Source organism: Phalaenopsis equestris, unplaced genomic scaffold (assembly GCF_001263595.1).
Source record: "Phalaenopsis equestris unplaced genomic scaffold, ASM126359v1 Scaffold000301, whole genome shotgun sequence".
NCBI lineage: Eukaryota > Viridiplantae > Streptophyta > Magnoliopsida > Asparagales > Orchidaceae > Phalaenopsis > Phalaenopsis equestris.
Window position 1 is genome coordinate 1,686,186 of NW_018164743.1, and position 22,337 is coordinate 1,708,522.

At 33.0% G+C, this 22,337-nt stretch overlaps 1 protein-coding gene across 3 annotated transcripts; it reads left to right on the top strand.

The window, feature by feature from the left end:
• The first annotated feature begins 6,249 nt into the window (after positions 1-6,249).
• LOC110025475 (28 kDa ribonucleoprotein, chloroplastic) lies at positions 6,250-18,792 on the top strand. Of its 3 annotated transcripts, none has more exons than XM_020725973.1 (5): positions 6,250-6,669; positions 6,757-6,855; positions 14,183-14,476; positions 15,801-15,944; positions 18,542-18,792. In XM_020725973.1, exons 1-4 carry the CDS (start codon positions 6,310-6,312, stop codon positions 15,897-15,899), a joined length of 852 nt encoding a protein of 283 aa, XP_020581632.1. In that variant the 5' UTR covers positions 6,250-6,309; the 3' UTR covers positions 15,900-15,944; positions 18,542-18,792. The 3 variants fall into 3 exon arrangements, with proteins under 3 accessions (XP_020581632.1, XP_020581631.1, XP_020581630.1); XM_020725972.1 differs by lacking the exon at positions 18,542-18,792 and adding an exon at positions 16,247-16,405; XM_020725971.1 differs by lacking the exon at positions 18,542-18,792 and having other exon boundaries at positions 15,801-16,116.
• Positions 18,793-22,337: the final 3,545 nt, after the last annotated feature.

Sequence of the window (22,337 nt, forward strand, 5' to 3'; positions counted from 1 at the left end):
AAGGAGGAGAAAAGAGAAATGACAGAAACAGGAAAGAAATGCGAAGGAGAAACCATCACGAACCGCAAAACGCAAATCCTTCGTCAGATCCTCAAAGAAAGAAGAAAATAGCTTGTCTTACCTTAGATCTGTCGGTCGAGGGACGACGAAAGAGGAGAAGGAGAAGGGGACTCGAGGGAAGCAGCGGGGAATCACCTAGGGTGGACGGTCAGACGCGGGGAAACAGCGGGAATCTCCGAGGGTAGGTAGAGGGAAAAGGGTTAAATTTAGGTCGAAAGCGGGAGAAGCCACAGATATCCCGCGGCCCGCTTTCGCCCCGCTGCCGCCGCGAAATTGCCCAAAGTCGCGAACCAAACGGACAGCTTTCGCGAGAAGTCACGGCGAATGCCCGCGCCGCACCTAAAAAGTGCTCCCAAACAGAGCCTAAGTGAAGAGGCTATCAGAAAATTGCATCTGACTTTTTGAAAATAAAAAAATTATAATAACCGCCGCAACTTTTTTAAACATCAATTTCTTCTGCAATAGTTTTACAGCTGCTTCTTCAAACAACTACAATTGCCCTCAAACGGATACTTCAAGAAATGCTTGAGAGTTCTTCTTATCTAAAAACATTCTTTAATTTCATATCACTATTCAATGCTCATGAAAATAAGGAATGAGATTTATTCATCATTTTCTTAGGGTGGTAATTTAGTACTTTTAATCATAACCACAAAATATTGTATTAAAGGGCATCTATTAAGTAGCTTTTCGATCATTGAGCACTCATTTAGCGATCATTGAGCACTCATTTAGCGTTAAATTAAATTAGTGATCTCAGAATTCAGTAAGTTTGTGTTAATTAAATTCCTCTTATCGAATTGCTTATTTCTGCTATAAACACAAAAATATCGCAAAATTTTCTACTACACTTAAACATCAAAATTCATGACCAACCCATATTTTTTCTTTTTTTTATAAAATTCTCAATGTTTGATATTTTAGGTATTTTACATATTTGAACATGTGGATCGACTAGCTCCTGGCTCAGCGGCTGAGCATGTCAGGCTTTGATTCGTCTTGACTTGCTTGGTCGACTATGATAAGTTTGCATGGTTAGTTGGGTAGGCAGGGTTGTTTTGGCTGGCCATATGTTGTTGATCGACTGAACTAGTCTGACTATCGACCGTTGATCCCTAGATGCAGAGTTATTGTCGGCAAAACAAAACTAGGCTCTCAAGCAGATGGTGAATCAGCGTAATTTGATAGATAACACATTCCTTGACAGTGGGGCCCTTCGAGATGTTCGTGGATGATATTACTGTCAATTTTTGGTCCCTGATGAAGAACCTCACGGACGTTCATGAGACAGCTGGTGATACTGAAGTCTTTTCCCGAGTCAGATTGCGATGATAGATAGATGAACGTCTTTGCTCAACTCAAGTAGTCTCGGTCCTTGGTTCAGGTGATCAACACTGACTCAACCTCCAACCCCGATCCAAGGGGGTTGCATGTGGTCAAAGAAGGGCGTTCTTCAGTCTTCTGTCAGTGGGCACTCCTTTCGTTGTACTTCATTTCTCTTGGGCCGCTGCATCTCTTTGGGATTCAGGATGACTCATTTATGATGCACAACATTTACATAGTAATCCTTATCATAAGTGTTCTATTCACATTGTAAAATATGATCCTTTTCACATTCAATTAAATAATAATGATATTGAAAAATCAAAGATTTGACCTTCATATATGGGAGAACGCAATGTGCCTTACTACACAAGTTTGGGTAGAATTGAGAAGTCATAAATATTTGAATGCCTTGAAGTTGAATGGAAATAATAAATGAATTAGAAATTTTAGAGTGAGGTCAATGGCGACATTGACATTTGAAGTTGATAGAGATGCCAAACTTAGTTTGAGATAGTACGATATATAAAAAATCAATCAAAATTTATATTACAAGCCTCAAATTTTAAAAATTGAAGTTGAATTAGGATTGAAGAGGATGAGATAATAAATATTACAATTATTTTAAATAATATAGTAATTATGTAATATAATATTTTTCATCAATAAAATACATAATACTCTAATTCAATACACTTCATTATTCAATATTTTGAATCGATTCTAAGGGTGTGTTTGGGGTAGCTTGTGCTTATCCAGATAAGTTGTTTATCTGGAAATGCGGACCACGGGATTCGACCCGTGTTCCGTGTTTAGTGTAAAAAACCCAACTGTTTTTCGATAAGCTGTTTATCTGGAAATGCGGACCACGGGATTCGATCCGTGTTCCACGTTTAGTGTAAAAAACCCAACTGCGTTTTTTGATAAGCTGCTCAAACACAGTTTTCAAACAGTGAGGTGTCATTTTCAAAATGTTGTCGCTGCAGATAAGTTGTCCCAAACGGAGCTTAAATTAAAATTTTATGATATGATATTTTAATTATTTTGATTTTAAGTTATTTTTTTAAATTTCTAACAAATTCAATCAAAATCAAACAAATATAACTTGATCATAACTAGAATCAATATGATCATTAAAATTGTCTCGGCACTCTAATTCAACCGTTATTTTTGAACAATTTTCTATCAATTTTTTGCGAAAATAATTTCGGAACCAGACGAAATCGGCTGAGATAGATGACCGGTTCACAGTTGAGCCGACCGATCAGTTGGTCCAACCTAACTTTTTAAATCATGATAAATATAATAATTTTGAATGCCATTATGATCTAATATGACTCTTGGACTTATGTTGCAATATGCTCCGCTAATGTTGTTTGATTATCAATATATTAAATTTTTAGTAGTTCAAGGTGGAGGCAGCACCATCCTTTAAATGTGAGGTAGCTGCAACAACCACACCCACCCCCTTAGTTCTTATGTTTTTTACATATCTAACACCTAAACTTCCATTTGTACAAAATATAATATTTTTTTTTATGCATGGGAAGGTAAATTTCAGTTCTTAAAAGTTAAATAAGTAAGATCTTTGTGTTATAAATGTAGAAAATAAAGTTTAGGTGTTAAATACGTAAATATAGAGGAAATGCGTGTGTTGAGAAAATTAAGGCGAAGAAAAACAGTAATCGACACAAATCCACAAGAACACAAAGATTTAACGAGGTTCGATAAAGATGCCTACGTCCTCGGGAGCAGAGCGGCGAGTTCCTTTCAATATTCAGAAAAGGATTTATAAAAATCAGACATTCAGCTCTCTCAAAGACCTAGGATTACAAACGGATCTATTTATAATCATTGAGTAAACCATACAGTACAATATGTAATTCCCAGCGTCTGTCCCTATATGGTATATGAGTCATATCATAACAAATCTCCACCTTGGCGAATATCCAGTCCCATAGGAGAAAAGAGGAAGTTACACCTGCACCAATGCGGGTTGAGTCACCATGCTTCTGTTGCGCCCACGCTGATCTCAACCCACTAAATTCCAAGAAACACACCTCTTCAATTTCAAAAGACATGCCTTCATTCCAAGATGCTCCAAATTCTGGTATTATAAGTCATACCTAACAGAGTGGTATGTATGTAAATGCCCCCTTCCTTTTTGCGTTTGTGAGGCATATAATCTCAGAAGCATAAACTTCAATTTTTACCAATGTATCACCTTATGCATGAAAACGTGTATTAAAGTTAAAAAGGTGTGTTTTGATGTTATATGGATGATTTTGGGTGGGATAGAGGTACTGATCAAACTTTAGGTGTTAAATAAGTAAATACATATGAATTGGGTGGTAGGCAAGAAAATGAACCTAAAATTTAATTGAGGAGAGTTGTCACATCATCTACCACACTTGAAATTTTTTAAATTACTATTTAGTCCCACATCTCAAAGCTATTGCTATTTAAATTCAAAAAAAATTAGCAACCATGATTGTTCCGCCCAAGCAATTTATGTGCACTTGACTTTCATAAAAATGGTTCTTTTATATCCATAAATAAGTTATGAAATAAAAGTTTTAATTTTTAGATTTATTTTTTATTATTTGGATTTATCCATTGAATGTGTGCTTCTTCCATATTCAAGGTCCATTCTATCTTCCATTACTTAACATTTACAAGTTTCTTGCAACACATCATTTGCCACCTTTAAATTATGATGTCTATAACTATATGAGGATCATCTTTTAATTGCAAATAAAGGGACAATCATATTTTGTCTAGATCATCTTCACAATACTTTTATAGTCTCGTTTTTGTCACTTATATGGTTTTGTTTATGACAACTTTCTATCAACTTTATATTTAAGACCATCACCACAGCTCTGTTTGGGAAAATGTTTTGTTGAAACCTAATCTGTTAAAGTGTGATGATTGTAAGAAAATTGTTGTTTGATTTTTTTGAAAAAGTTATATGCTTATAATTCTCACCACAGCTTTTAAAAAGTTGCAGCCGCCCCCAAACAGACCATAAGTCTTATCATCTCTTACTCTAAAAAGATATATTACGAGTATTCTTATCATCTCTATAACCTTCACACACCTTTATACTCTATCTTTGAGATGTTCCATCTCCACATATATAAGGAAGAATAACCTTACAATCCTTCCTTAATGATCTTCACAGCATGCTAATTTCACCTCATATACCATATTTAGGATATGTCACATTCACATTGATGGTATTGACCTCATTTTGATGACAACAAACTTTAGGTGTTAAATATGTAAATTCATAAAAATTATTTGTTATGTGAGTAAATTTCTCAAAATATGGTTGGTGAATTTCTAGCTTAAAAGTATTAAGGGATTTGATCTGACTAACAAAATAATAAATATATTCATTATTTTCTAGAAAAATATTGTGTTTTTACACATTTTTTTATAGATATTTGAATGTAATTTTAAGTTAAAATGAAAGCTTTCCATACATGCACATATAAAAAGAAGAAAATATTTTAATTTATTAATACAAATATTTAGTAAGCAGATAATTATCTTTGAATCACTATCATGTCTTCTGTGACATTGTTTCAGCAACAACGAAGGCTACGAGAAACAATCTATTATTTTTTATCCACTGAAGTTGTAGATAGAAGGATACCTAAGTACTTAAATTTTAAATCATAGATATCAATGCCAATAAAATGTCTACACTCTTATAGCTAAGTCAATCAATGAAGGCTTTAAAACAAACAAAAAATCTTTTAAAAGACAAGTCTTGCTTATTATAAGTGTATGAAATATGAGATCTAAGATTTTGACTCATAAGTTCTGCTTACAATGCAGGTACTCACGCATAAATATCATCAATTGATATCATCAACTGATATGAAAATGTTACTCCTTGTTTCTTCTCTTGATCTACATAACTTCATATATGGAAGTGATAGGACATATAAATTCTCCAAAGTATTGTTTATCTGCTTTTGATGGATCTCATGATTCTTTTCACAATATCTTCTATCTCATGAGTTAATTGGGACATTGTTGCTTATTTATTTCTTGTTTTGTTCACACCATTACAAAAATACCTCAGCTCGATTTTTCTTACCCGAAAATAATTTTCATCTGGACATAGAGTAGCTCATACTCTCCAAGAGCATCCATAATATGAACATAAAGCAATTATGCGAAATCTATTGTTAGTTTGAAACTTCAACTCAAAGTTATTTTTAATTGCCGTAGAGCAGGTAAAGTGCTTGAAATTGTATGAATCGCGAAAATGAGCACCAACTTTCAAGTCATTATCACATACTATTTCTGTAATAAGTTATTCCTCATTGTAAATCTCTCTCTCTCTCTCTCTCTCTCTCTCTCTCTCTCGCGATATTCTCATTATAGTTAAAAGTAGATTATGTGCAATAATTATCCAGAATAGCACCACTAGTCTAGAGTTGTTGACCTTCAATGCACATCCCAAGATCTCTTTAATTTTGTGTGATAATCACTAGCTCCGCTCTGCCATATTCATTAGACCGAGCAATCATTTCCATAACTTCAACGTCACTAGTGAAAATGAATATAATCTTAGGGTAATGTTTCACTTTTATGATATTGCAGCTCAAATTCATATCCTTTGAGTCAATGACACATTACATCTGTAAATTCATCAAGCCCTTTTGAATTGTAATAATTTTCTAGCTTCCCACCATCGTATCTCATTCTTGGTTGGTTCTTATCTAAATACATTATAACCAAGAAAATTGGTCAATAATACCCTTCTCAAGCCCGAAGTGATAACCAAGAAATCGCACGGCACCTGGTCCTTATCTAAATACCTTATGGTATTTTCGTCATTTCAGCCACCCTAGATTAAGCCCCGCCCTCTTTTGCTCTCTAGCTTCTCTATTCCTCTGCACTGTTACAATGGCAGTGATGGCGGCGGCCGCGACGGCCGCGGCGGCCGGAGCATGCTTCTACCTATTTAATTCTGGCTCATCACGCGTATTCCTTCCCTGTCCATCTGCTTCTCTTAAGCTCTCTTCTCTCCCATCTGTCCGAAAGCTGAAGCTCTTCTTTCCGCACCGCCAATGCACCGCTGCGCAAGATACCGAGTTGGAGGTGAAGGAAGATCTGGAGCTGACTCAAGAATGGGAAGCTGGGGAATCGATCTTGCAAGGGGAGGCGAATCGGAGAAAGCTATACGTGGTGAACTTGCCGTGGAGCTACTCGGCTTCCGATCTTGAGAATCTCTTCGGGCAGTGTGGCGCTGTCGATTATGTGGAGGTGAACGAAACGAAACCCTAATTTTTTTTTTTTCTTAAAGATTTTAGGATGGTGCTTGTTTTTCTCACTTAAAATTGGTTTATGCAGGTAATTAAGATGCAGGATGGGAGGAACAGGGGACTTGCTTTTGTCACCATGGATTCACCGGAGGCGGCACAGGCTGCCATTGATAAATTGAATTCTTTTGTAAGGGATTTTTGGTTCTATTGTTGATTTAGTCTCTTTTGATTACCAATGGTGGATGCATATGCTATGTTTGATGTAGAATGGATTCAATTTTAGAAATAGCAATAACTTCCAAGTTCTTTTTCAAGGTTTAACGGTCTGAAATTGTGAAATATGGTTAGTGAGGTAAGCATAAGCTCTCTAAAAAATTATAGAAGAAACTCTTAGAATTAAATAAAATTCAGAAATATGCAATAAATCATAGATAATTTTACTGTTCATTTTCATAAACTATAAGATGAAAATAAATCTCAATGTTAAATGCTAATTTAAAGTGGAAGTGTAAAATATGATTTAAGATAAAGGCTCACTCAAGTTTTAAAAATGTCATGAGGATCATGTACACAATGATCTCATTTCATTTTTAGTATTTTTAGAAGAGTCCTCGCATGTAAGCGTTCTATCATTATGTCTCATTGTCATCTTCAAAATTTTCTTCAACCTTTTTTTCTTATGCCTTATAGCAATTATTATTGGTTTCGGGATGATTTCAACTAAAATAGCAAATAACTGACATAACTGAGTAATCAATTTTGATTAAATTACCTTAACTTTTTTGAAGCTCCAACCCACTTTGCTTTTTTTTACTTTGAATGAGTGTAAAATAAAAAAGCATTCAATTTAATAGCTTTTTAAGCAATAATATATTCATTCTCATCATCATTAATGAACAATAATTCATTTTTAACTTCAAACCCTTTACTATTTTGTGATTGTTCATTCTTCCTCAAAAGGTTATCACAACTTTTTGAATATTAACAAAGTTAAATAAGCTATGGTGAATCTTGTCGTAGCTAGTCGAATAATTTCTTTATCAGTATATTTTCCCTTTTATGCTCAAGACCTAAGAATTATTATAAATAAATTTGTTTGCTATTTTTATTTTGAGCAAAGTATATATATATAACCTTTTATGCTCAAAATTTGCTTGCTTGTATGTGTGTGTGTGTGTGTGTGTGTGTGTGTGTGTGTGTGTGTGTGTGTGTGTGTCTTGTGGCAATTCTCATAGTTTTCCAAGCATTAAATTAGGACAATAGTTAACATTTGGGGTTTAATATAGATGCCCCTTTTTCTTCATTAATATCCTCCCGAAGGCATTTACATAAAATACTCTCTAAAATCTTCTTTATGACTCCATTAGAAAGTCCAAAAATATAGTTTAAATCATTCATCTGATCCAATGCTTCAATAGACTTTAAAAAAAAGTGACGTAGAGATTGTTAACTAAATTATTGAGCAAGCTTTGATCATCAAACGTGATGATAACTCTAATCTATTTCCAAATTATTCTTATCTTCTTAATAAATTCTTAGTGCCATTCAATTTTTCCTTCAATTTTCAAGTCCTTAGCTCATACATAGGTGATGATATAAGGCCTCCATCATAGGAATCTATAAAATGGATATTAACATAAGATGAAGAGATTGACAGGTTACACCCTTTAAATAATCTTATCGCAATAATTAAACTTCAAATAGACATGCACTTATCACTCTCTAATTTTGATTTACTGTTATTTTCAACATTTTACAATGTTTTTAATGAGAAGGGAACCTCTACAGCTTTTTATTGAAAACTGATAAAATGAACGTTTTGCATACAATAGGTACATTGAAATGGTAATTTAAAAACTCTAAAGGAGTAACCTGCCAAAATAAAGTACTTTTTTATCTCTTTTTTAATTTTATTTTTCACTTGGGTTACATGTAGTTGTTAACATCAACAACTAAGCTTGGTTGTTTGTTTAGGAAATTCACATCAATGAAATGTTTTGATGTTTTTTGTTTGGGATAATTACATGCATAGCACTTGAAGCATTGCTTTTTTTACAAAACTAGCAAACTAGCACCCACATGATTTTTTGAACTACCAAACTAATGCATTTACACGTGCCACGATCAAACCATCAGGAATTTGATAAAAATGAAAAACATGGATTATGATTTCATTATAAATTTTGATATTTTGAGTGAGAATTCGAAAATGGATGAAAGAGGGTGCTAGTTTTGTAAATAGCAATATTTTGATCACTATGTATGTAATTGCCCCTTTTTGTTTTGCAAAGCCTAAAGATTACATAAATCATGCGTTATTAAAACTCAAAATAATGTGGTGGAATACTTAACATTTCATTGATATGAACGGGGTTATAAATAACCCTTACAAGAATCTTGTAATAGAAAAAATAATAAAATTAAATGATATGATAGGAAGGGTATAACACTTGATATCTCCAATAATTAATTTTTATTAATTATTATGAGATATAAGAAATAACGTAAAATATGAAAACAAATATCTCATTAATTCTAAGGAAATAATTTATTTACAGAAATAAATTATTTCCTATCATAACTCTAATTCTAAGGAAATAATTTATTTATAAGAATAAATTATTTCTTATCATAACTCCTAACACTCCCCCTCAAGTTTGGAATGTATGTTAACAATTTTTAACTTGTTGAGTAGTATCGAGAACTGAGAAGAGTTTAGTGGTTTTGTGAAAACGTCCGTTGACTGTTCTAAAATAGACACATGAGTCAACTTTATTATTCTTTTTTGAACTTTCTCACGTATGAGATGACAATCAATCTCAATATGCTTTGTTCGCTCATGGTATATCGGGTTCGAGGCGATGTGAAGTGTTGTTTGGTTATCATAAAATAAATTGGTAGGATGTGAATGCATGATCCCCAAATCTTGCAAAATTGTTCTTAGCCAAATAATCTCGCAGCAGATAGTGGCCATGGACTGATATTCAGCTTTTGCACTAGAGCGTGATACTGTGGTCTGTTTCTTGGTTTTTCAAGAAATTAATGAACTCCCAAGGAAGATACAATACTCAGTAACTGATCTTCGAGTGTCACGACACCTAGCCCAATCTGCATCACAAAAAACATTTAGTTGGGTTGAGCTTTCTGCCGAGAGGAAAATTCTTTATCCTGGTGTTTGTTTTATGTAACTTAGAATGTGATGGGTTGCTTCTAAGTGTGGCACTCGTGGTTTGTCCATAAATTGACTTAAGACATGAACTGCATATGTCAAGTCATTACGCGTGATAGTCAAGTAGATTAATCTCCCAACTAGTTTTCGGTATGATGATGCATCACTGACATATTCTCCCTCTGATTTGCTAAGAGATAAGTTTTGTTTCATAGGAAAAGTGGCTGGTTTTGCACCGAGGTACCCAACATCCTCGAGTATTTCAAGAGCATACTTTCGCTGTGAAAGCACAATACCCTTCTGGGATCGCGCAACCTCAATACCAAGAAAATATTTCAATTGTCCGAGGTCCTTTAATTTGAATTGGTTCTTCAAAAATATTTTGACATGTTCGATTTCTTGTAAGTCGTTCCCTGCAATGATGATATCATCTACATATATAAGAAGGACGATGAATTTACAATTCTGGGATCGGACGAACAAATAATAGTCTTTTTTATTGCATAAAATTGACTTGTTTTAGAGCGGTGGAAAGCTTGATGAACAATTGTCGTGAAGCTTGTTTGAGACCATATAATGATTTGTGGAGTTTACAAACTCGAGTCTCCCCCTTTCATCCTAGGTCAGGAGGTAGTGACATATATACGTCTTCATCGAGATCTCCATGCAAGAAAGCATTGTTGACATGTAGTTGGTGAAGATGTCATTGTTTGGTTGAAGTTAACGCAAGAAGTAGACGAACAGTTACAAGTTTTTTCTAAATGGGCAAAGGTTTCCTGGTAATCTAGCCTTTCAACTTGATTATACCCTTTTGCCACTAATCTTGCCTTGTAGCGTTTAACTGTCTCATCTGCACGAAGTTTGATTTTGTATACCCATTTGCATCCAATTGGCCTCTTTCCAGGCGATAATGGTACAAGGGACCATGTGTTATTGACGTTGAGTGCATCAAGTTCTTCTCGCATAGCAACCTGCCACTTTGGATTACGAGCGGCTTCTACAATGGTGCTTGGCTCCTTTTCAATTGAAAGGGCGGTGGTAAAAGCACGATCTTTAGGTGACAATCTAGCATATGACAAGACGTCGGTTAATGGATAGAAGGTACCTGTGATTTTGGCCAACACGGAGTTCGATGTTGGGGGGTGTCTTGAGAGAAGAGAATACCAACATGATACCCACACAAATAGCTAGGCGTTTTTGTTGCTCTTATTGGTTCTTATGATTGTATTTGTTTGTCTAGAGTTGCAGGTTGTTCTGAGAATGAATTTGAAGGTGAAGTAGTCTCTTGAGAGGGGATTTCGCTGTCTTGAAAAGATGAAATTTTCTTGAGGTAATTCATCGAATGAAGGCATGTCAGTGTGGGTGGTGAAGTGCGGAATTGAGCCCTTATCTGTCGCGAAAGAATGGCAAGGAAAAGTGATTTCATGGAAACGAATATCTCGTGATACAAAAACCTTCCCAGTTGAAAGGTCATAGACTCTACAGCCCTTTTGCGCGTAATGGATACCCTAAAAAAAGACATTGAATGGCTCTGGGATCAAACTTTTTTGGTCGCTGATGATGTGTTGAGACAAAACAAAGACACCCAAACACGCGCAAATGATCATATGTGGGTTTTTTTAGTAGAGCATTTCAAAAGGAGTCTTTCCTTGGAGAAGGGGTGTTGGTGTTCGGTTGATTAGATAGGTGGCAGTTAGGATTGCATCTTGCCAAAATTTTTTGGGTAAATTAGCATGAAACAATAAGGCTCGAGTTATGTTGAGTAAGTGACGATGTTTTCTTTCGGCTACACTATTTTGTTGCGGAGTGGAGACACAACTTGATTGGTGAATGATGCCTTTGTCGAGATAGAGATTCCTCAATATGAATTTAGGATCATTATTACTTCGAATCAATTTGACTTTTAGATTGAATTGTGTTTCAACAAGGTTTATGAACTTGATGATGTATGAATGTGTATCTGATTTATGGTTCATCAAATAAGTTCATATGCATCGAGTATAATCACAACAATTGTGAGAAAATACCGCGCTCCTGTGATTGAAGGAACTTGGTATCCTCCCCAAATGTCAACATGAATTAATTCAAAAGGTGTTTTTGAGCTAATGGAACTTGTTTGAAAAGATAAACGAGTTTGTTTAGCCAATGGGCAAATTAAACAATCAAAAATATTACAAATTTTCTTGTCTATAATTGGAAAAGGAAACAAGTTGAAAACTTTATTTGATGGTTGGCCTAGACTTTTATGTCAGAGATTTGGGAATGGTGAAGTAGCAACATTGCACTTGCTCTTTTGTGGAGTATCAAGGTAGTAGAGTCCTCTTTTAGTTCCCGTCCCAATCATCTTCTCCAATTGTTAGTCATGTAGCACACAAGTGTGTTGATTAAAAATGACAAGACATTGTGAATCAAGCACAAATTTGCTAATGAAAATCAGATTTAATTTGAATGAGGGGACACATAAAAAATTTTGTAGAATAAACTCAGCAAAATGGATGTTGCATATATGTGTGATAGTTGCAGTAGCCCCGTTTGGCAAGTGAACTTTTCGATTGATGACACATGATTTTGTAGTAAGTAGTTTGGTTGAATATATCATGTGATACGTGGTTCCTGTGTCAAGAATCCAATTTATTTCTTTGTCAAAAACAGAGGCACAAGATTTTACCTGAGATATCACTCATGGTTGATGTACTGTCAACATGATTAGCCATCGAATTAGATTTTGATTTGTTCTCTACAAGTAGCGATATGAGGCTTTGATATTGTTCGGTTGTAAGGGTGGATAGTACAGGACTCGTCAATGTATTGGTATCTGCATGGTTGGCTTTGGGAGCAAATTTTTTTCGTTCAGATTTATTGCCCACTGGATTGGTCATTTGCAGCTTCCTACAGTCATTGATAGTGTGTCTCTGTCATTCACAATAATTGCATTTGAGATGTGCTCGGCATGTGTCTGAGGTATGCCCAATTTTGTCGTATTTTCCACATTTTAAATGAGGATTTTTAGGCGTGAAAATCTTCTCTGGTTTTCGTGCATTATTCTTCACGGCAAAAGTTGAAGCTTCCGGCTGCGGCGCATTTACATTGTTCATGTCGCGCTGCTTTTCCTCTTAGAGCGCGAGAGAATGTGTCTTGCTGACATTAGGAAAGGGATCCATGAACAAAATTTATCCTCTTATACTAGCGTATGTTTCATTAAGCCTCATGAAGAATTTCATCATTTTCTGGTTTTGTTGAAACTGCATCACTTCCTTCATGACACCACACGTGCACTTAGGAATGTTATGGAGGGAGTCACGTTCGTCTCATAGGCCTTTGAGCTTGGTGTAATAAGCTCCAACTGTCATATCGCCTTGCTTGCAATCATGGATGGCTTCTTCGACATGGAAAATATGAACGTTGTTGGTACGAGAAAAACTTTCCTTCAAGTCGAGCCAGATTTCATGGGCACTCTCGTTGTATATTATACTTGTTCCAATGTCTTCTGCAATTGAATTAAACAACCATGCCTTTATAAGGTTGTTGCACCGCCTTCATTGTTGAAGTTTTGTGGTGAACTTCTCTGGTGGTTCTTTGACGGTGTCGTTGACAAAACGTTCTTTGTTTTTAATGTTGAGAGCCATCAACATGGCACGACTTCAGGAATTATAGTTTTCTCCATTCAGCGGCTGCGTAACAAGCACTAGATCGGGTTGATCTGAGTAGTGGAGATAAAAAGAGTCGTTTGATTTATCAAATTTGCTAGATTCAGACTTTGCTGAATTTTGTGTTTTGTCTGCCATGTGTTTTAGCTTAGAAAGAAGATAGATGAGGTTTTGGCGTGGAAGAGGAGATAGTAAGACTAAGAATCGTGTTTGCTCTGATACCATGTTAAAACTCAAAATAATGTGGTGGAATATTCAATATTTCATTGATATGAACGGGGTTATAAACAACCCTTACAAGAATCTTGAATAGGAAAAATAATAAAAGGAAATGATATGAAAAGAAGAGTATAACACCTGATATCTCCAATAATTAATTCATATTAATTATTAGGAGCTATAAGAAATAACGTAAAATAGGAAAACAAATATCTCATTAATTCTAAATAAATAAATAATTTACAAGAATAAATTATTTCCTATCATAACTCTAATTCTAAGGAAATAATTTAATTATAAGAATAAATTATTTCCTACCATAACTCCTAACATGCGTCAATTGAATTTTGACATTAATGCCTATTATTTTCTTCATTAATTTCCATTTTTTTATGAGTTCGGTTGTTGAGATGTGTATACCTGCATTTTTTTATCAACTTTTTTCTTTGAATTTCTAAATATAGTTAAACATATTGCAGGAGTTAGCAGGAAGGATTATTAAAGTTGAACTAGCAAAGAGTTTCAGTAAACCCTCACCTAAAAAGCCTCAACCGATTACCCCGGTGGGAGAAACAAGACACAAGATCTATGTAGGAAATCTTCACTGGAAAGCAAGAGCAGGCAATCTTAGAGAATTCTTCTCTACCAAATTTAAGCCAGTTTCTGCTAGAGTTGTCTTCGAAAACCCATCAGGGAGGTCTGCTGGGTATGGATTTGTTTCTTTCGACACCAAGCAAGAGGTGGAGACTGTTATTTCTGAATTGGATGGGATGGTAATGTTAAACTTTAACCACAATTAGATCTTTTATTTTCTGCTCAATTCTTCTATTTATGCTCTGCTCCATTTAGTTAAAACCGAAAAATTGAACCATACCGAGCACAATCGGTTGATTCAATTCGGTTTTGAAGTAGTGATTCAGTTCTTTTGCTTTAAAATTTTTAACATTCGATTTTTAGTTTTCAGATTGGTTTTAATATTCATTAAACCAAAGAAATCTAAAAATTGGATAATAATAGGATTAGAAAATTAAATTCATCTTAAAAATAAGAAAAGATTGAATATATGACATTTATTTTTGTTTATTTTTAATTTTTTAATTTTAAGGAGATGGCGAGAAGAAAAAGAAAAAGAAAAAAAAAATTAATTTTGAAATAGAACATTAAGTTTTAATTATTTCGGTTTGAAATAAAACCAAAATGCTAAATTTTAGTTTTCATCCAAAACGAACTGATTAAACAGAATTATATTTCGGTGAGATTTGTATTGGTTTTAGTAAAAGCTTAATCTTTTCTGTTTTTTGAATTTCTGATTTTGGTTTTATTCGGTTTGCCTAATTTGTAAACCAATACATCCAAATTAACCGTTTGCACACTTCTACTGGTTAAGTGATTAATTTGGTATTATTCTCATAAATATTAATATGATTTGCAGTAACTGACCATTATTTTCTCTTTTGTCAATGTTTGTTGATGTCGATCGATTGATTTCTGTTCTTCATTGCAAGCGTCCTCATTATTTCATAGAAAATTTTGCCAAGAAATGCTTCTAATGTATGTTTGATATGTTCTTATCCATATTGATGTAGATAACACTGTTATTAAATGAAGTGTTTTTGATTTAGTGATATCTTATTTAAAGAATGCAGTTCTATATCTAAGGATTCATGGTTCATTTACTAATGTTGTGTATGTGGCCATCAAGCTTTTGGTCATCCAGTTTATGAATGTTATTCAAATCATTTCAATGTAACAAAGAGCATAAAGTAAAGGGAAATTTACAAAGATACCACACAATTCTTATGCATTTACAAATCTAACACCTGAAATTTGCTATTTAAATTTGTAACACCCTGTTAGTAAAAACCTAGTATGAAAGGTGAATTTCACTTTTAAAAACTTAGTGATGGTGATATTTTTGATGTGATATCAAATAATTGAGTGATATGTATGTATGTAAATATGACAGTTTAGGTTTTAGATATGTAAATATAGAAGAATTGTGTGGCATTCATATAAATGCCTATAAACTAATATTGTGCAACTTATAGTCCCCGCTCATTTAATGATGCTGATTTCAACTCATCGTGCCCACAACAGGAACTAATGGGAAGACCTCTCAGATTAAGAGTTAGTCAAAAGAACGGCAATGAATCTGAAACTAGACAAGAAGACTCAACTCAAGGGCATTTTGAATGATCCTGAAACCTATTGTTGCAGCACTAGCGTATTTTGCCAGCGAAGGTTAGTTTTGTAAAAATGAACTTGCCATGCAATTTTCATATTCTACTTGCTTGGCTCAACCTAGCTCTTTGTGGCAATATGGCTTTGAATATCTTATCAATATGAATTGTGCATGGTACATTATTTTTACAATTTAATCCTTGGTCGAATGGAGATTGTCAACTTCTTTATATGAGTAGATGGTAGATGAAACGGTAAAAAGCTTCTTTAATCTAGAACTATTATTGAGATTTCATCCTTCGGTTCATTTTTAATGTATTTAAATTTTATCTTATTTTAGTCCAATTTTAAATAAACTACAGGTGTGAAGCTCCACTCCCCATTGCCGCCGCCCTTTGCGAGGCACCCCAGTCTCCCCTCCACCACTACCACCAAACACCCTGCCCATGTTGCCTGCACCCTGCCACTAACCACCACTCACCGTCGCTTTGACCATTAGTTCATTTTCAATGTTTTTTTTCTTGCACTCAAACAATAACTCTTGAAGTATTTCAAATGCAATAAATTTATTTTGCACTGCAATAAAGTCTAAAAAATTTAGAATTCAAATTGGTTGATTGTAGTGGAGGAATGCCTCGGACCTATTGCGAGATAGAAAAGTACCGTTTAGATTGAAAGGAAACTTTTATAAGATGGTGATGAGACCTACAATGCTCTTTGACACTGAATGTTGGTCTTAAAAGAGAATCATAAAACTAAGTTAAGTGTTGTCGAGGTTAGAATGTTTAGGTGGATTAGTGGCTTTACACTTATAGACAAAATGCAAAATGATTATATCTGTGATAGGGTTGATGTAGCTCCAATGATGTAGCTCCATAGGGTTGATGTAGCTCCAATGGTGAACAAAATTAGAGAGAGTTGTCTTAGATGGTTTGGTCACGTTAAACTTTGACCATCTAATGATCCGATTACGAGAGTAGATGTTTTAAATTTGACTTATGTAATTTGACTTATGTTGTTAAGAAAGGCAGAGGTAGAACTAGGAAGACTTGGGCATTTTGTATAAAAATGATCTTAATTTATTAGAATTAAATGAAAATATGACACTCAATAGGACTCAATGGAGAAAAAGGATTCATGTTGCCAACCCCACTTAGTGGGATAAAAGCTTGTTGTTATTGTTGTTGTTGTTGTTGCAATAAAATCTAAAAATTTACCCAAACTGCTCCTTAAAAAAAAAAACTTTTTATCAGGCATATTTAAAAGGATTTGTGGTGTTTAAAGTATTAAAGGATTTCCCGATTTAAAAAAAAATGAATAGATGAATATTCTAATATCTTTATTAGCTGCTATTGTCTTTAAGTTAACACATTATTAGCTACTATTGTCTTTATTGTATGACCTGCACTGTAGCTACTATTGTCTTTATTGTATGACCTGCACTGTATCTCAAGTCTCAACGAGTTATTAAGTGATGTGATGAGAACCCTTGAAGCTTTGAACTTAACTTATGAAAGTTCCAAACAAACCAAACCGTTTAGTTTGGTTCAATTCCCTCTATTTTAAAACATAAATTTGTTACAATTCATTTATTATTTTAATTTAATTTGATTTGCTTCACCTTGGTTTTAAATATCTTCAAAGGTTTTGCCCAATTTAGTTTGATATATCTGTTCTAAATTGATGGATAATAAAAGAATCTATAAGGTTTTTTAATATTTTTAAAAAGTTTTATTATCAATTTTGTTTTAGATTTAACCTGTGTTCATTTTGGCTAACAGTGTGTTGAAATTTGGCATCCTCAATGGGTATTTATATATATAACTACTTAGAAAATAATTAAAGTTATTAATTATAAAGAATTTAAAAGTTAAAAATGTTATCTAACTCTGTGGCCTATGGGATGAGTGAGCAATACACAGCTCTCCTAATTTCTTGGTAAGCACATGAAGCCAGGGTACTCGTTTTTTTATATTAAGCTTATAAAAATGTGGTAAAATAATTTTTCTTTTTTATTTTTTGAATTTTAATGCTTTCAGCACTCTGTCTCAAATTAAGTTCCTTTAAGATTTTTTTTAATGCAGATTGTAAAATCCTTTGGTAATTATGTAGTTGAGTTAACTTCTTGTTGGAGCATATGGAGTGCCAATTCATGCACTTCATAATTTCTGTTTGATGAAATATTTATCTTTCTCCACATATTTGGTTTGATTATGTTTAGTCGAGTTGACTTATTGTTGGAACATACAGAGTGTAAATTAATGTGTTTTTTTATTTTCTCTTTGATAAAATATTTTTCTGCCTCTATATATTTGGTTCAATGATTGTGCATTGGAATGTTGACAACATTGATGGCATGCTCATTGTCACAACATATCTACATAGGTTATTTTCATTTTATTTGTAAATTTTCTATTATATTCATAGAAGTTTACAAATGCCTTTAGTGGTTGCTTTAAATTCAAATCAACACTTTAGCTTATGATAATAGGTTATTTTTTGCTCGATGTTACCCAAATTTCATCCTAATTGTGTCTAATATTGTGAAGTACATTTTTTATCCACTATTGAATTGTTGGTCGACATCAATGTAACTTTCAATATTCCTAAAGAATTTTAATTGTTTTATTTACTCCTATAAAATATGTGAAAGTTAGGTTTCGGATTCGAGAAAGAAGATTGGCATTGCTAAGATGATTCGTCATCTTTGCCTCTCAATGAAAGAAGAACTTGAGTGACAAATATGAAAAAAAGCATACATAGGTTTGTTTGGGGCAACTGCAACTTATCAGTTTATCAACGAAGCTTAGCTGCCCCAGTAAACTGCTGCGGGAAAGCTGACAGCTTGTTTGTTTTTTACAGTTTGAAAACAGCTTTGTGGCAACTGTTTCTGAAAAAAAGACAATTCTGCCCCTGTGTAGTAATCTTTTCTCTTAAATGATAAGAATTTCATCATGTTATGGTATTATTTCTTCGGTCATCCAAATTTATAGATTCTCACCATCTTTTTCAGATAAAACATTGGCTCTTATCAAAATAAAATTTGCTAGTTATCCAAAAACACAGTTTTAACTCTTTCTCTAATCACTCGTACAAACCAACACATCATTTTTCCTGGATCCATACTAGTTTGTGGGTGCCATTTAGGGACAATAATATCATCATTTCTATATAGTTTGCTATTTTCATTAATAATTACTCTAGGATCATATGGTTGTTCCTTATAATGATGAATATGATGCCGGAATTATTTTTTTCCAAAATTTCACTAAGATGATTAAAATTTAGTTCTAAGCCAAAATAACGACCTATGTGAACACTATCGTTACCCTTAGATGGATCTTACTTCTTGGATCAAGATATTGTTAATCAAATCATATGTCTTGATACTCCACAACAAAATGGAGTTAACGAAGTGGCTTGATCCATAATCATGCCTACTTCACTTCTATACTATAAGTCTGAACTCCTTACTTAAGTCTCCCTCCGGCCTAATATATCGGGTTGAATACATGTTACAAAATTATTCAACAACTTGAACTCTGCATCCGATAGCTATATTTTTTGAGGACTTCCATTTGATTTCAACTTATATCTGCTTGTCTTAAAAACCAACTTTGGATGGGGTTTATTATGATCATTTTAGTCTTGAATGAATTTGATTTGGAAGATATTGGGTGTAAAGTTGATCTCTAAGGGTCTGTTTGGGGCAGGTGCGACTTATCCAGCTTATCCTGATAAGCAGCTTATCCTGATAAGCTACTGATCAATAGTTTGTTCTGTTCAGCTGGTTGACTGTTTGGTTTGAGCGTTTGGAAAATATTTGATTTGCAGTTGTTTATAGATAAATGACTATTCTGCCCTTGAACTGAATAATTTGTTAAGTTGTTTGGTTTGTGCGGTTCAAAAAAAGCTGATTTGCAACTATTTGTGAAAAAACAATCATTTTGGCTATGCGCAGAGCAACAATAACGTAATGGGAATACATTCAATATTCTAAAATCCAAGAAACACTACATAACTGCAAGAGTGAGTATCTAGGAACCTATTAAAAGACAAAAAACATAACAAAATTACAACTAAAATTATGTTAATATTCATTTTAAAATGTAGAAAGGGCATGTCTGGAGTAACGTTGATAGATCTTCTCATATGGTTGAAGTTTCATTTCCGAACAAACGAAAATTCAAAATAACATTGCTCGTCCTTCTTCTCCTAATGTTTCACAAAGCTATTCTACATCCCCTTCTTCTTCCCCTTAGAAAAGTAAATTGATATTCATCTTTTAAATTCAAAAGAAGAAAACGTTGTTTAAGATGAAAGTATTTGGCAAGATGCAAAGGAAAAGAGGAGAAATTTTGAGCCTAAATTTTTTATCTCAAAATTGTTCAAGATAAGGATACTGAAATAAAATTATTTTACTTCTTGTTACAGTAATGTTGAAATTATAGCTTTTTTTATATGACAAGCTAGATCACCTCTAAGAGGTTGTTAAGACCTTTATAGACTTTGCACAGAAATTTGATAAGGATATCCTTTGATTATGCTCCAAAGCTTCTCACTCATATGAGTATTCACAAGCCATTGAAAAATTTTTAATCTGCCTTGAATTCTTTGGACTGTTTCCTGAAATGTTTGCTTCTTAAATTTTGCCCTTTGTTTTTCATGGAATAGGAGTTTTCTAAACAACATATTTTTTCAAATTTCCCGGCCGAAGTCCTCAATGTCTAAGCTCTTGGAATTTTTATAAAGACATTTATCCATCGAGGGTAACTCGTTTCTGTCTACTTTTCATCACAGTGAGCGAGGCAAATGGAAGCGGAATTAAAGCCTATAGCTTTCAAAATCAGCAACAATTGAATTACTGAAAAGTGTAAAAACACGCCGAAAAAGTAGTTGGTTTTTTTTAGGCTAAATGCAAAACATGACGTTTCCAAATAAATAATTTATCTGGATAAGCACATGCTACCCCAAATGCACCCAAAGGTTTTTAAAAAAAATAAGATAGCAAATGCATCAAAATTGTAGCTTGGTCGCAATATTGGTGAAGAAGATAATGGGTCTTCACAAAAAATGCAAATACTATAAATAACAATCCTTCAATAATATAATACATATATATATATATATATATATATATTAATTTTTGATTGTTAGCTGAAATAAAAAAATTTTGATTATTCCTAAATAATATATATATATATATATATATATATATTTATTTATTTATTTATTTATTTATATGTATATATGGCATTTTTATTATGAGAATAATGGGATACTTCCTTTTCACTTCTAGGCGTAAAACCATAAAAACATTTGGCTTACAAATATAACCACAGCTGATCAGAATCCATGATAAATGTCAAGTATTAAAATGGTAGATATGCAATAATAATAATAATAATAAAAAAAGGTTAACAGATCATAATTAATTTTGGCACAATGGAGTTTACATTCAACTTTGCCTGACATTTTTTAGTATTCAAATTTTATACGGATTAACATAATTCGAATGTTTAGTATTCTAATTATACAAAGCAATGAAGTTTTAACCACTAACAATTATATTAAACAATATCAAGCTGAATTTAAAAGCAGACTTCTGTTATTCATCCCAAACATTTGGTTCATCAATTTCGACCGGTTCAAATAAAGGATTATACAGATATCTGACAATTATAAAAAAATTTCTAAAATTAATCACAAATCTTTTAAAGCCTTTTATTTATTATTTTCTTTCATTTTATTTTTTTTTTAAATATATTTATTTAATGCATTTTGTATATATTTTAATCTTTTATTTTTAAGAACAAATTAAGTTATTATCAACTCAACATTTACGATTTATTTTGAATCTTTTAGAAATAATTAATTGTATCATAGCATGCCAAATAAATTTTATTTCAAATAAAAATATAAATAAAATTAAAATCTAAATCTAAATTGATTCCAAACATCCCCTTAGCTTTTGCATATTTATGAAAAAAGATTACGACGTTACCATGGAAATAGAGCATCAAAAGTAGACGACATACGCAAATCATTAAAATCAATTTAAATTTTAAACAGTAAACACCAATAAAAAACTATTGATCATTCTTTTTAGATGTATATATACATATATGCATACCACGAAATTCATAAGATTAATATATTTTAACACCTAAACTTCAACTTTAACCTACATGAAATCATGCATTTCACTTTCAATAGTTAAAAATGATGATATTTCAATATGATATGAAAGAAATATAAATTGGGAGATATGAAATGTAAAAAAAACAAAAAGGTATTAGATATATATAAATAAATATAAATTGGGAGATGCATGTAAATGCCCCATAGAGGGGAGAAATTATTTCATACGGAAATGCATGTGGTATCTGATCTCCATCATTGATCATCGCAATCAAAATTTAAAAAAAAAAAAAGTTGAAAGTAGTTGAAAGT

Bases quoted from the DNA above. Each gene is read 5' to 3' on its own strand.
- LOC110025475 (XM_020725973.1), top strand. From the start codon at position 6,310: ATGGCAGTGATGGCGGCGGCCGCGACGGCCGCGGCGGCCGGAGCATGC. The intron at 6,670-6,756 runs GTGAACGAAACG...TGGTTTATGCAG, and splicing joins GCGCTGTCGATTATGTGGAG to GTAATTAAGATGCAGGATGG. The intron at 6,856-14,182 runs GTAAGGGATTTT...AACATATTGCAG, and splicing joins TTGATAAATTGAATTCTTTT to GAGTTAGCAGGAAGGATTAT.